The sequence below is a fragment of the Fusarium poae genome, chromosome 3 (assembly GCF_019609905.1).
Source record: "Fusarium poae strain DAOMC 252244 chromosome 3, whole genome shotgun sequence".
Lineage (NCBI taxonomy): Eukaryota > Fungi > Ascomycota > Sordariomycetes > Hypocreales > Nectriaceae > Fusarium > Fusarium poae.
In genome coordinates this window covers 4,551,187-4,566,444 of record NC_058401.1, presented here as the reverse complement: position 1 = coordinate 4,566,444, position 15,258 = coordinate 4,551,187, and the positions used below count along the sequence as shown (strand labels likewise).

The window sequence follows — 15,258 nt, the reverse complement described above, 5'->3', positions numbered from 1 at the left end:
GACCAATCCTCGTACTGACTGACCTACTGGGGCAGTTCATCTTGGCAGTCAAGCCAGGTCCGGACCAATTAGTCTACTTTCTGAGAGGGGAAGTTTTGCTATGTCGCAGTCAAAATTGCATCGGTTCCAAGGGTCAAGCTCCAACCCTCAGGGGTGTTAAAGTGGTGATACCGAGCCAGGAACCCAGAATATTCCGAGCCCCATTGGATAACATGGGAGACTCCAAGCGTCTGTAGGGGCGACTAGCATGTTGCGAATACCTTGGCCATGGGACAAGGAACGTGCTGTATGCAGGTACCAGGCACATGGCTTTTCGTCGTCCAGGGAGTTGAGTTGAATAAAGATCTTCAATGTTATCCTGGATGATGCTGGCTTGTGGACTGCCGAATCAACGTTCGTATGCGCCTTGCAAACGGCGCCAGAAGGTCTGGGCTTCCATCATTTCTCCTGTCAATCACTTTCGGAAACCCAGTTCTCCAGATTGGCATCTACAGATCTTCACTATTAGTTATGAAATTGGTTGACATGCAGTCAAATGATGATTGGATTCCTGCGCCTTTCATAGTCGCGCAGACTCCACCAGCCCGGCTTTGCATAACTTGACATGATCCCAAATTTCCTTTGTATGGCATTTGACTACGTATTTCCCAAGGCTATGGATTGTTAGTTGAGTCAGTAGATTGTCATTCTCAATGTCTGTGCGGTTGGGCAATGACGCTTTTTTCTTTGACCTGCCTTTCAAAGTCCCATGTCTGAGTGGCTGGTCTTCTCTGGCGTCTGTCTTGTGTTGAGCAAGGGTCAAGGCCAAGCCTCCTTAGACACAACACAAAGGGAGAGACAAAGGGGCGCTGTTTGTGACCTTTTTTCAAAGTGGTATTGAATGAAACCTCCTGACTGTTCTTCGCTAGTGGTCGACATGATCGTCAGGAACCGGCTGCACATCCTCATCTTTCTGTTTCGTTAAAGTGTTTCCGGGAAGGTTTCAACTTGATTATCCCCAGACGTTTATTTACTACGCATAAATCGATTTATCATGAGATCCAATATAATTCAGGGGTTGTCAAAAGGCCGGGATGCCTGAAACGGGTTTCACTTCGACTCTAGTCCAATCAAAAATCGTCTATCCCTCACTGTCACCTGAATCCCCTATCAAAGTTCAGTAGCGTTGATGCTTTTAGTGACAAAGAGGCAATGACCTCATTAGGTCCGAAGTTAACCAGAATAGGCACGTAGAAAGAAGAACCCATGTATATATCAAACAGTTAAGAGCCAAACACGGCTTTCTCTAGTTCAAAAGCTTGATATGGGTATCCCTCGAAGTCTAATGCGAAATCTAGTTCAAAAGCAATATTCTTGGCTTCTTCAATTCCGCATACAAAATGGGAGATTTTGATCATTGCTGTTGAAACCGTTGAAACCCTGAGAGTTCATACTCCCAAGCACTTCTCCACGCTCCAGTGCAGATCCAACTCTCATTAATCTCCCTTGCCATGAACTAAGTGCTGACTGACGTAACCAATATCGATCTAGCATTACGATGACGTTGATAACGTTGTATCGAATTCTTTATCTCGTCTTTTCAAGTTAAAATTGAGGCTTGTCGTGATGGCCACGTTTCTCCCACAAATCGCACATTTGCGACAAAACTGAACAGCGGACCGAACCTGACTTGGCAATAAAATTGAACAATCTAGACTGGTCTCGGACCCTTATTGTTTGCTTCTATATTAACTGCTGCTATCAAAATCAAAATGTGTAACTTGCAGTAAATAAAGCCGCAAGCTTGGAAATTTAATAATAATATAATAGTATTAATAGTAGTAAGAGTAATAATACTATAAGGCTTAATATAAGTCTAAACTTTATATAAGAATATAAGCTTTAAATAAATAGTAAAAAATTCTTTCTTTTTTATAATATAATAATAAAAATAAAAAAGTTATTAATATTAATATTTAAAGCTAATATAATATATAAGTTATTTTAATTAATTATTTATATAATAATAGCTAATTATTAATAATAATTTATATAAATATATTTTATTAAATAGGCTTTAATTTTATAAATAATAGCCTTAAGGCTTTAATATATAGAAATAGTAATTAATATAATAATAAAGAAAAATTAATTATTATATTAATTAATAATAAAAATAAGCTAAAGATTTATATTAATTAATCTTTAATTAAAATAAGCTTAAAAATATTAAAGTTAATAGTATATATAATAATAAGCTTAATATTATATTAGTTTAATTTAATTATTAAATCTTAATTTTTTTATACTTTATTAAATTAAATTATATTAATTAAATTCTATAAAAAGAAAAGTAATTTAATACTTTATATTAAAAATTAAATTAAAAAATTAAACTATTAATATAAAAAAAGGAAATATTTTTAAAAGTAATATAATTAAATAGTTATATACTTTAAATTATAAATCTAAAGATAATTATTTATATTATAAAGATATTTAAACTATTTAATAGTTTATAATAAATAATTAATTATCTATTTAATTATAATAGCTAAAATAATAAAGTTAATTAAAATTATTAAAATTTTAAAATATTAGTTTTTTATATAATTATTTTAAGTTTAATAGGAAGTTTTAAGCTTAATTAAAGGCTTTCTTTAAGGATTAGTAAATATTATATAAATATATTATATAATAACTATTTAAGCGAATATAAATAATTGCCTATAGTAAGTATAATCTTAACCAGTAGTTTCAACGGTAGATTAACTGCTGCTATAATACCGGTGGCTCTTCAAACATATAAACGCTGTGCCTATACTCTGCAGGGCACTCATGATCCAATTTTTAAATTGGAGTGCACGCGATCCGTTTCATCACGAAACATTGCGATACACAATCGGAACCCAATGCGGTTGGTGACAGACTTGCTAGATTGATGACAGGTCTTTTGTCTGTGGTACACTTTTCTCAAAAACAGTATAAAACCCGATCTGTGTATATATCAAACGCCAAGTGCACGTTTACTTATCCGATATTGGAGTGGGTTAATCAGGATGGGTACGCTTGGAACTAGCAACAGTTGAACCAGAATAATGATTATACTTAAAAGTATGGATACAAACACGGAAGCCCACATTGTTTGTTTCTGTGTCTTGGTTGTGAAGAAATCTGTGCACAGTTTCACATTCAGTATAGGGTAAGATCATAGGCACAATGTATCTCATGGCTCAATTGACATCATGTCCGTGAAGAATCTGACTTGCGACTACAAGGAGAGAGAAGTAACACCAAAAAAAAAAAAAAAAAAAAAAAAAACCAGTGCGTGAGTTCATCATTTTTGTGCTCTGATAATGATACAATTGTTCTTGGTGCAGTTAGAAAAGTACATTGGTGAATACAGTCCAAGGTTAAGGAATTTCTATTACTCTATAGAAGAACCAGAGCCGAAATTATTAAGCCACCCAGCTCATATCGCTTTAGAGGAGTCGTTTAATCTTGCATTTAATAGCTCAGAGGTAACAGCAAGAGCAATTTGAACTTGTGGATCTAACGTTGATGTTTTCGATGACAGACATGGCTGATATGTGTATGTACAACATGGCGTCGTCTTTCCACCGTGTCTCATTCCTCCTCCCCTTTTATCGAATGCCTATACTACTTCATCGAACCACATAGGAATTTAATTGCTTACAACTTCTATGTAGATTCAAGAAGTTCCAATTCATGGATACCTAGAATATGTAGAAGTACCTACTTACAAACTATCTCGATTCAAAGTTGAACATATGTTAGAATCATGTGATAGAAGAGCGAGCCACAGAATGCGTCTAAAGAGGTAACCTAGCATTACACAGCCACAACCCCACACCCGAATGCGGCCCCTGATGGGGTAGTAGCTCACACTTGCGATAGCAGACAACTCACAACTCACCTTATCATACTATGATTGACTATCTACAATAACATACCAGCTCTCTTCACGATGGACGACCTCTCAGGCCTCGATTGGTCTTCAAAGCCAACTGGCGGCCAACCGAAGCCGCCAGTAATGAACCCATCTTTTGTGTCAATGCGACCAACACCATCTCCTTTGGGTTCTGGACGCAACACTCCTCTGTCCACACAGGGTTCTGGTTCCTTGACTTCCAAGGCGGCGCCGGCACCAGCGAAGCCATCACATGACAGTTTTAGCAATTTGATGAATTTTGGACCAGCAAAGGCGAAGCAGAACCTAACCTTGGCTGAGCGACAGGCGCAACTCGAAGCTGAGAAACGTCAGAAGGAGGAGGAGAGGAGGAAGCAACAGGAGGCCCAATTTGGCAACGGTCAATTTTGGGACGCGCTTGGAAGCAGAGGCGCATCGACAAGTCCTGCATTGCAACCACCACCTGCATCGAACACGACAAAGTCTGACGACGACGACCTCTTTGCTGCCTTCAACAAGGACACCAAAGTTGACAATGCGAGCCACTACCCACCCCCCGAATCGCATCGATCGACCCCAGCAAACGCAGCTCCGTCTGCACCGCCGATCAACTTGAGCGACCCGAACGCGTGGAAGACTAGTGGGGGTGGCTCAAATGGAGGTGGATTTGGAGTCGAAGACGACGATCCATTCGGATTGAACGGGTTGAAGCCCGCTGCTGCTCCTGCGGCGCCTACTCAGCAGGCTGATGATGACGACTTCCTAGGTGACCTTGGCCGCCCTGTTGACGAAGTGCGACGCATGCAGGAAGCAAGCCGGCCCCGCGCCGAACCTGGAAAGCCTATCGAGGATGAAGATTCAAGCTCATCCGACGACGAGGCTCCGCCAGCACGAGAGCAGTTTGCTGAGCGAAAACCCAGAGTCAATAAGGATCCTTTTGACAGAGCGGTGGCTCAGCTTGTGGACTACGGATTCTCTGCAGATGATGCCCGACGTGCCCTGGTTGAAAGTGGTGATGGCTACAACGCACAAGCCGCAGTTAACTGGCTTTTAGATGAAGCGCACCGAAAATCAAAGGAACAGGCGCAAGGAAAGACCTCTTCGGCCAGCTCTAGTAGGCCAGGAAGCCGGCCCCCTAGAAGTGACAGCAGGTCACCAGCGGCTGGAGAACAGGATCTGGCCAAGACCGCGGCTGCTATGGGCAACAGTCTGTTCAAGACGGCTAACTCACTTTGGAAGACGGGACAGAAGAAGATGCAGCAGGCTGTTGCTGATTTGCAGCAAGAAGGCGGCGACCCAAGCCAACCTAAGTGGATGCGAGAAGCGCAACAGCAACAATCCTCAAAGGCGCAAGGAAAGGCTCGCGCAGATGCTACAGACGAAGCCATGATGCTTGAAGCCGGTGGTCGCCCTCAACCTCGCCGCACTAACAGTCGATCTACCGAGCAGAGAGAGACTCCTCAGCCATCAAGGGGACAATCCCCTGCTCATTCTGTCGGCAGCCGTTCGAGCCCTGCTCCTCGATGGCAACAACAAGCACCACCTCCGACATCGGCTTTTGATTCGAAGTCTCGACTTAATCGCCTCGCCGCAGATGACGACAGCCTCTCGACTTACAGAAGTCCTAACAGACGAAACAAGACGCCCTCACAAGGTCCCTCACCAGTGCCAACACCAAAGCCAGTTGAACCTGAGCCAGATCTGCTCTTCAACTCACAGGAATTCAGATCAACCCAGTCTCTACCTACAAGATCAGCCCAGCCATCCCCTCGACCGACGACACAGGCCAAGCGACCTTCACCTCCTGTCTCAAGACCTACGCCACGACCAGCTCGGGAGGTACCCTCCATTAGCCCTGTTGCCTTGCAAACGTCAACACAGCACCGACTTCAAGGCACAGCTCACTTTAAGCGAGGTGACTATGCATCTGCTCACTCATCGTATTCGTCTTCACTGTCGGCTGTTCCACCAACACATCCTCTCGCCATCCTCCTTCTATGCAATCGCGCCTTGACTGCCTTGAAGACCGGAGAACCAAAACAGGCTGTCGAGGATGCTGATACGGCGCTCAAACTTATTGGACCTGGTAATGGCCAAGGAGAAGTGGTGGCTGTCAAGAATGAGAGTGGTGTTGATGAGAACAGAGACTTGAAAGACCTCTATGGTAAGGCCCTGAGCAGGAAAGCCGAGGCTCTCGAGCAGATGGAGAAGTGGGCCGACGCCAGCGCGGTCTGGCAACTGTGTGTCGAGAGTGGCGTTGGCGGATCGAATGCTATCAAGGGTCGACAGCGATGCCAAAACACTTTGGCGCCCAAGCCTAAACCCAAGCCGGCAGCTGCCAAACCCCGACCAAGGCCTACGGCTACAGCTAGCCTTGCATCTCAAAAGAGCTCTGAAGCTGTTACTCGTCTCCGCGAGGCGAACCAGGCTGCGGCTAAGGAGGATGACGAGAAGTTTGTTCTCTCAGAAAAGGTTGACGCCAAAGTTGCTGCCTGGCGCGATGGAAAGCGAGACAATATACGTGCTCTCATCGCCAGTCTCGACAGCGTGTTATGGGAGAACAGTGGGTGGAAGAAGGTTGGCTTGCACGAGTTGGTCATGGCCAACAAGGTCAAGATTTCTTACATGAAGGCGATTGCGAAGACCCATCCTGACAAGGTAAGCCCCTATACCAACTCTGTGATGATCTATGCTAATGTTTGACAGCTTCCTCAAGACGCAAGTACTGAGGTGCGGTTAATTGCGGGATTGGTGTTTAGCACTCTCAATGAGAGCTGGGATAAGTTCAAGGCGGATAACGGGCTATGAGCGATTATGCATGAGATGGAGTTTGTAGAGCGTTCACGATAGAAGCGTTTCTCCAAGGGATGAGTATATGAACAGTTTATTTAGGCGGCCATACCGCTGCCAAACACCATGCTATGCCACAACCATGCCAAAATGATGTGCGCCGATACTCCCTTGCCACTTTGAGTTGTTTACTTTTTGCCCTGCAACAGCGGGCATCTTATAGACCCAGCATTCTCCTGACGCCCTCGCGGACCTTGTTCTCGTATTCGGCGCGGCGCTCTCGCCACATTTTGGCGGCCTCGACATTTGCGGGGGATTCGTCGTTGGGTTCAGCCAGCATGCTCATGACAGAAATGAGGATCTTCTCAACAGATTGAATAGGTGACCATCGCTCCGAAGCGTGCTCGTAGTGATTGGGATCGTCGCCGGGGGGGTGGAGGATTGAAATGCAGACCAAACCACTGGGGTACACTATCAAGAAGTCAGTAAGCGCGGCGCGAGAGGAGCAGTAGGGTCGACGGACCATTTGGGTGCCACACATCGGCAAGGAAGCGCATAGATGGCGGGGCAAGAGGATAGTCCTTGGGGAACTTGAGCTCAGCAGGGAAGACGCCGCCTTCAAAGGGAGTGCCCTCGGGGCCTTGGATGAGGCATTCCCAGTGAAGAAGATCGTCTTCTGAGATGGGGCCTGCGGTGATGCCCTCTGGTGGATTATTGGTGAGAGCGCGGTACTCTTGGAGAAGGCGGCGGTGGGCGGTGGACTGCGCCATGATAAAGTAAGGAAGAGATGGTGCGAGAAGATGCCGCGCTTATTATAAGATACCTATAAGCTTCGCTGGTGTATGTAGTGTAGAAATGTATTGAGGTTGATGTTTAAGCTCAGTGTTGGCGTTGGCGTTTCGGACAAGGTGGAGGGAAGCTGGGAAGGACGGGGTGGTGGGGACCCCGGGATCCCGGGCTGCTTCATGCTTTCATGCCGGAGGCTTTTTGCCATTTTGGGAATGCTACCTACTTAATAGCAGAGTGGTTTTCAGTTTTTGAACCTGACTACTAATTGAGAAGAAGTAACATGTCTAGGTAATTATTGGTAGCGATACTACATAGATATTTGTCTTTAATAACTATGACTCTAAAAGAGGCTGGCCACTTTCATTATATGCCCCCAACACTCGGTATCTTCAACGATAAGGTCCCATGTCTTGGGTTACAGCAGCATGACATGTGAGCCATGACACAGTAGGTATACGTAGCTGCCATCAACTGACATCTTATCCATCATGTAAAAAAACAAAACAAAAACATTTTGAGCTTTCGAAAGCTCACTTATGATGTCTCCGGTGCGGGGAATCGAACCCCGCTCGCCGCGGATTTCTCAAGATGAAAACGCGGTATGCTAACCGATACACCACACCGGATGTTGTTGTTGAAGTGGCTGTGTCTATTTGATACTCTATAGTCACTTACATACACGCCAACGTCGCCCTTTGTCCATTATATGATCGATGATCCATCCACTTAAGCCACTTTCAGTTGCTTTCGTATAAGTCAACGACTCAAGCGCCGACGAATTCCTATTCCCCTTCACTTTTGACTAAGGTGATTATTATTCAACTGTTTACATGACGCCACGCAGGATTAACGTTTGTGTCGGATATCCTGTTTCTTTTACCCAAGGGTTTTTGTTTTCTCTGAAATGACAACCCGACTATCATGAAACTTCGAGCGAGACTCGCTGAAGAGTTCTTTGAACTTGGCTTGGGATAATCAACATATAGAAACATAGGACAGTTACCTAAGAAAACAGATTCTTGCATTGGAATACGAACTATAAAGTGTTCGATGCCATTTTATTCGAATAATTTTGTTATTCAAGAAACCAAGCCTAAGCTAGTAAGACAACATCCATTGTTGTGTGTTGTTCATCTCTACACGAGCCAACTGGATGAACAATCGCGTCATATTCATCAACAATATCCAAATATAAACCCCGAATGGCACTGCCCTTATTTCCAAATCCAATTTCATCAACAGCCATACACTCAATAAAAAACAACAACTTCAAACAGAAACTCAACTCACAAAAACTCTAGTCCGTCATCATGGGTTCCTTTACTTCTAAACCCCAAAAAGCTGACCACATCAGTGGTAAGCGAAAACGTTCAGTTGACGATCATCCTGACTGTCCTCCTGCCAAGAAAACTCGTCCCGCTCACATCCCAGACGAGCAACACATCATGTCCTTTACACAAAACGCCGCTCTCCAAGCTGAATGCATCAGTAGGTATCCCCGAGTCACTAAAACTGACCCCAAAGACAAGACCCGAGTGGTTGAATCTCGCTGCAACGACCCCGGCGCTGGCATCTCCGAGCAGCTCCAGAAGCTTAGAGCTGATGCAAAGCTCACATGCAACAAAATACATGAGGCCATCAAGTGGTTTGACAAGAATGTAGATGTCGACAATGAAGGACAGTTTGTTGATGCTGACCATGGTTTTTGGCTTGAAATCGCGCTTAGTTCTGTCAAGGCCGATCTTTTCTTGATGGCTAATCAAACTAAAGACATCATCGAGAAGAACTGCTCGAATATAGCAGAGTTGGTAGCCAGCGGCGAGCTAAACCGCTCGACTGTAGCGGACAGAATCAGTGTCCAGCGGCAAGGATGAGGTGTAGAGACGGGTAGGATGTCACTGAAAGGATGGATCAATATTCACAAGAAAAGTTCAGGGAATGGATGGGCAGGCCCAAGTTCTCGTGATAGTTTGACCATTAGGTAAGTTTTTTATCAAAAATAGGTATTCCCAATCAACTCCCCCATTTCCACATTCAAATTTAACACTAAACAATGTGCTTCGCTATATGATTGCTGTAAAAAAAAGTGAAACCATGTGTACAATATGCAATTATCAATAGTCCCAGTCATCATCGTCTCCCCAATCTCCACCAGAATAATCTACCACCGGTTTCTTTGCCCATTTGTCTTCCACCAGAGGAGCTGGTTTGGTAGGAGCATACTGCACCTCGTTTGTTTTGACTCCGACAACGTGATTGTTCTGTTCAAGCGGGGCGATATCGTTATTTGTGTCAGCAGCCGAGGGCTGTTCAGACTTTGATGGCGCTGCTGGTTCTTTGTTCTTGTGTTCGTCCCGAGTATCAATTTGAGCAGTCTTTGGAGCACTGGAATCGTGGAACAAGGGTGCCGTAGTGTTATCGTACTTGAGGGTATCCATCTCATGAGCAGGTCCAGGTTGTGCAACGGTTTGCTGATGTTGAAGACTCGAGGGTGGCAAAGCTGGCTCTGTTCCAGCACGAGGTGTCTCTGCAGAGATCCTTGGAGTGACGTCTGAGCTCGACTGGGAAGCATTGTGTTGCTGGATCTCTTGGGATTGGCGCCACATGCCTGTCGATTTCCGTTTCACTTGGACGATAGAGGGCTTCAACACAGCCTGTGGCTGGGCTTGTGCCACTTCGATTGTTGTGATCGAACCGGCGTCAGAGAAATAGCTTTTTTGAGAAGACATGCGACTCAAAGGAGTGTTGGCTGTATCAGAATGGCCTGGACTCGCTGCCGGTGCATGTGGCGACAGACTTTCATTAACAGTCGAATCAGGCTGGAGATAATGGGATGCAGAGGTCTGGAGCGGCTGAGTGGTTTCAGGTGTTTTAGACCGAGGCACAGGAGCTTGTTCCAAAGGTCGAACTTCACCAGGAGAAGGTTGACAGGGTGGTATTACTTGTTGACGAGCGACGCTATCAGGCTGGCTCCCCACAGGCGCTTCCTTAACAGACCGTGAGAAATTTGCTGGTGAATTCGCTGGCTTCTCTACTGGAGGCCCTGCTGTAGATTGTGCGGTTACGCGATATGCTCGAGGTTCAGGTTGAGAATGCATTGGTGCTGGGCCTGGTGGCGGACCCTGGCTAGGCGCCATAGCCATGTCGTTAGACTGCGCTGGTGTTGGCGTCTGCTGAAGCGACAGTCTCTTCTGAAAGGATAGCTGCCTTGGCTGGGAAGGCATTTGATTCTGAGGAGGGGCCATTTGTTCCTGTCGTATAGGCGTCTGGACCTGCTGGGGAGGCGAATATTTCCTTTGAGGCGGCAAGTGTTCTGCTTGAGGAGGTATCTGCCTAGAGTGAATAGGCATTTGACCGGGTTGGCCAGCTTGAAAGCCCATTTTATCTGACTCATGAACCGTCTGAAAAGAATGAGATTGTCTCTGAACAGGTCGAGATTGTACCGGCGCCTGCTGAGGGGCTATTTGCACAGGCTGAGGAGGCATCTGCGTCTGCATCTGCATCTGCACCGACTGAGGCGGCGGCATGTTTCCCTGAAGACCTGGCTGCGGCCCAGTAGAGATAGCTTGCCCAGGTTGCCATACAGCCTGCTGTGAATATTCTCCCCCGCCCCAGCCTGGGCGTCCAATAACTGGTGATATAGGCGAAGAAATGACTGGTGTAGTCGGGCTATGCGAAACAGACTTGGAACCACCCTTCAGCCATTTCAACCATTTCTTCCCCTCCTTGCCTTCTTTCGAACCAGCACTCTGTGTTGACTGAGGCTGCATAGACACTGGCCGTGTGTTTTGAGGCATCACGGGGTGCGGGTTAGGCTGCCAGCTTCCTTGGTCTTGGGGAATTTGAACGTGAGGCTGTACTCGGCTGGGATGCGCTTTTTGGAGGAGGGTTGGCTGCCCTGGGGGAGGCATCTGGCTTGTAATGGGACCTTGCTGTTGTATTTGGTTCTCTCCTTTCAGGCTAGGAGGTAAAGGTCCTTGAGGAACTGTTTGCCCTACTGGGCTTGATGGACCGTAGGTAGATCGTTTTTGCAGCCTCATTGGTACAGGTTTGGGAGGCAGCACAGGCGGTACAGGTCCCTGAAGAGCATTTTGAACCTGCGTGTTTATCTGTCCGGGTTGGGGCGCTCTGCTCTGAGCGTGCGGTGGAAACATTTGTCCCTGAACAAGCTGCCCATGTGGTACAACACCTTGGTGCTGCGGCATCCCTCGAGGTACTCTCGGATCATGCATAGGTACTTGTTGACCCTGAAGGTGATGCGCATTCCCTTGAGAAGGCTTCCTTTGCAGTTGTTGCAGATTTTGTGGTGGCATGGGAGCAGCTTGAGAAACTTGCCCTTGAGGCACGGGCTGTCCCATATTACTCTGGGGTGCTTGGATCTGCTGCCCTTGGAACTGACCAGGTGGGACATTCCTCGGACCTTCTGCTTGCCAACTAGCTCTTCGACTCCCCATTGGACTTGGCTGTGCCGACGAAGAAAACGATCCTTTCCTTGTTTCGGACGTTATACTTGCTGTTGATGATCGACTGATAGTTCCGATTGGAACTTCTTCATATTCTTCGATGCGTCCGAGGCCCTGCTGGCCTTGCGGAGGTGGCGTGGGAGCAACGGGACGCTGGCTCTGTAGAGCGGTATTAACCTGGGATACCTGTGGTACAGACTGAGAATGCGGTAGTCCTTGCGGCACTGTGTTGTAACCTTGAACTGTCTGCTGTGCCAGAGGCGATCCACGTTGAACAGTGACAGGATCTGTACCAACAGAGTTGCGTCTTGGGTCTACACCACGGCTCAGAGACTGCCTACGCAGCACATCTCGAGCAGCAGGATTATAACTCTGACCCTCAGCATCTTGCACGTTGAAGTAAGACCCCTGAGGATATTGGTTTCCTGTAGCAGGAGGGGGCGTTAGCGACAAGCCCTGCGTAGATGGCGGCGTATTTGACACGGGCGAAGGTGTGTAGTTGGGAATAGAACTTGAAGTGGTAGATGCACGACGACTGTGTTCCATTGGAGAAGGTGTCTGAGTAGGAAAAGACATGCTGCCATGTCGCGAGTCAGGCGAGACGATAGCAGAGCTGTATGATGAATGCCGTCGATTATTGTGAGGCGGAGGAGACGGATTAACGGGGCCTCGATCTGGTATGGAAGTTTTTTGCACGAATGGCTCTTCGGGATATGGAGGATCTTCTCTACGAAATGCTGGTCGGTCGTCAGGATAAGGCAGATTATCGACTGGATATGGAGGAAATTGAGTTCCAGGTCCGGCTGTTGCAGATCGGGGCAGGTTTTTGGGTGGAACGCCCTCGATTGGACTCCGATATTGAGCCTGCGTTTGCGTTCCCATCATGTCAGGCATCACGCTGGCAGGCCGTTTTGGCATATGCGGCCGATTAGCTGTACTAAGTGGCAGTCCTTGATGCCCATTTTGGATCACAGATTGTGGCCTCTGGGAAGGCAATGAATCAGGTACAGTATTGATTCTCTGGACACCCATTCGCGGTTCCTCAAGGCGCTGTTGCTGAACCATAGGTGCTGGAGTCATGGACGGCGGATGTTTTCCTTGTGTGGGTGGCACATAAACATGGCCCTGTGGCGGTCTCGTAGGACCAGGTTCAGGCTGCCCAGGGCCTTTCCCACGTGCAGGCTTCAACACAGATGGCATGTGAGATAATTCTGGCTCTTGCCCTGGGATATATGGTGCATTTTTAGCGGCAACTGGTGGTAAATTAGCCCGAGAAGACTGATCGAAAGCTGGCTTAAAAGGTATTTGAGGTTGAGATGGTTCATCTAATGGACGCTTAGGCGGCACTTGAGGCGGCGAGAGCACGTTGGGCGTACCAGCGTGACCTCTGTCGGGTGGTCGAATAGGACTCGAATTAGCCATTGGTTCGCCAGGTTGAAAAGTCGATCGTCGCAGAGGCGCCGGATTTGGTGGTATCTCGATACGAGTTTCTGGCTTGTATGGTTGAACCATGGGTGGTGCATCCTCAAGTGGATTTTTATCAATCTTCAACGGCCGCATGGGTATGCTATAGTTCCTCAGCGATCCAGGCGCGAGTTGTGGTTCATCTTTCTTCTTTTCTATTGGACTCGTTCGCTCTGGTAACTCAGCCACCGGGACTGCAGTTTCTATAGGCGCCAGAACTGTATTATCCGCCATCTCGATCGGTGGAGGGTGTTTTTCGATGTGTGCTTGAGCCGTATCGTATGTCGGCATCTCTGCGATGATGCCCACAGGATCAGGTGCTGGCGGAGGCTCATGGCTCGGCATTTCGTGAATCTCTTCGACGACTGTAGGCGGCACCAATACTGGTTCTCCTGCGATAGGGCCTGCGTTTGCAGTGCTTTGAGATGGCGTTGTCCTTTCGCTGTTCAAAGGACTTACACCCTTTGAAGGACTCTTGTCGACTCTCCCTTCGATGCCCCCCGCAACAACTCTCCTTGCAGCCTCCTCTTCCTCTTCCGCTAGCGGACTCACATCGGTATACGTCCCTGGCCCGAGGTACATAAAGTTTTCTGGCTGAAAAACCGTGCTCTCCTCTTCGAACGCTCCATCCCAGGTCATACTCACCGGTCGCGCCGTAGCCGACATACCATACCCTCCATCGTCCTTCTTGGGGCTCAGCCTGGCCGGCGCCGCGGTGGTACTCCCATGGCGCCGAACCTGTTGCTGCGACTCGAGCCGTTCTTCGGGCGCAAGGTCCGGCGCGGGTGAAAAACTATCAATAAAGTCCGGAAACTCATCGCCTTCCTTGGGGAAGTGGTACTGGATGTGTCCCGTGGGTTTGTACTTGTAGAACCAGCGACGGCCATCATAGTCGGCTTCCCAGCCTTCTGGAAGGCCGGACATTTAGTTTTATTGTCGCTTTTCTTATTATGAGGTCGGTATTATTGCACCGCGACGGTGGGCATGATTGCTTAGGGCGAGACTCGACTCGGCTCGTTCTCAAAAGCGAGGCTTTGGAAGATGCGATGTGTCCGGGGATGGTTGAGGGTGAGGTTCAGCTGAACAAGACAACGGCCAACCATTGGATACAACTGACCTTAGGCAACGGCGGGTGGCTGTTGGGAGCACAATCGAGGCGCAACGGTAGCAGATCTGCAACAGTATATTTCGCAATGAATAGTTCTAGAAGCAGATGAGAAAAAGGTACTGTAAGCTCATTAATATATACACACTTCAGGCTCAAGCTCTCATCCCTTGTTCTACGGCCTAACCTGAAAGTTGGTTTCAACTACAAAAGGCCTGATCCTGATGCGCGGGAGCTGAACATTGGTCTCTCCACTTTGGCCGACAAGCTATTGAATCGCTCTGTAGTTATTGGATACAGAGCTTGTAGGGCGGACTTGATGGACCCTTTAATTACGCTAACAGCTCTAATTACCACCATGGTTTTGGTTCCCTTTGACTAGGGGTGTCAGCCTTGATTGAGGGGTTCTCATTCTCCTGGAAGGATTGTAGCATGATGATCCTAATGAACGCTACCTACACAAGACGCATTGATATCTAGTTGCACGGCCAACACAACTGCTAGAGTTCGCGAGATGAGAATAACCGATTGAGTTCAAGATACAAGCTCAGATCTCATGCTTGAAACATTACATCATTGCATTTACCCCAGGATTACCCCTGTAGCGTCCCGCCCGGTCCGTAGCGATGGGCCACGACACGTCTATAGTATCATGACCACAAGCAAGAACACTTGATTCTATCACGGCTTGTCGAGTTTTATGAATTAATAATAAAATTTGTGTAAACTTTTCTCGC

At 47.2% G+C, this 15,258-nt stretch overlaps 4 protein-coding genes and 1 non-coding gene across 5 annotated transcripts; 2 read left to right on the top strand and 3 right to left on the bottom strand.

The window, feature by feature from the left end:
• Positions 1-3,967: 3,967 nt before the first annotated feature.
• Positions 3,968-6,718, top strand: FPOAC1_008942 (uncharacterized protein; the record flags this gene model as incomplete). The annotated part of the gene is made up of 2 exons (XM_044853375.1): positions 3,968-6,568; positions 6,617-6,718. The coding sequence occupies 2 exons, from the start codon at positions 3,968-3,970 to the stop codon at positions 6,716-6,718; spliced, it is 2,703 nt and encodes a 900-aa protein (XP_044706045.1).
• Positions 6,719-6,917: 199 nt separating this feature from the next.
• UBC7 (Ubiquitin-conjugating enzyme E2 7) lies at positions 6,918-7,470 on the bottom strand (the record flags this gene model as incomplete). The annotated part of the gene is made up of 2 exons (XM_044853374.1): positions 6,918-7,171; positions 7,224-7,470. The coding sequence occupies 2 exons, from the start codon at positions 7,468-7,470 to the stop codon at positions 6,918-6,920; spliced, it is 501 nt and encodes a 166-aa protein (XP_044706044.1).
• Positions 7,471-8,032: 562 nt separating this feature from the next.
• On the bottom strand, positions 8,033-8,115 carry FPOAC1_008940. The gene has a single exon. It is a non-coding gene; the product is annotated as a tRNA-Glu (tRNA).
• Positions 8,116-8,799: 684 nt separating this feature from the next.
• FPOAC1_008939 (uncharacterized protein) lies at positions 8,800-9,363 on the top strand (the record flags this gene model as incomplete). Its single annotated transcript, XM_044853373.1, has 1 exon — positions 8,800-9,363. The coding sequence occupies one exon, from the start codon at positions 8,800-8,802 to the stop codon at positions 9,361-9,363; it is 564 nt and encodes a 187-aa protein (XP_044706043.1).
• A 240-nt stretch (positions 9,364-9,603) lies between these two features.
• On the bottom strand, positions 9,604-14,340 carry FPOAC1_008938 (uncharacterized protein; the record flags this gene model as incomplete). Its single annotated transcript, XM_044853372.1, has 1 exon — positions 9,604-14,340. The coding sequence occupies one exon, from the start codon at positions 14,338-14,340 to the stop codon at positions 9,604-9,606; it is 4,737 nt and encodes a 1,578-aa protein (XP_044706042.1).
• Positions 14,341-15,258: the final 918 nt, after the last annotated feature.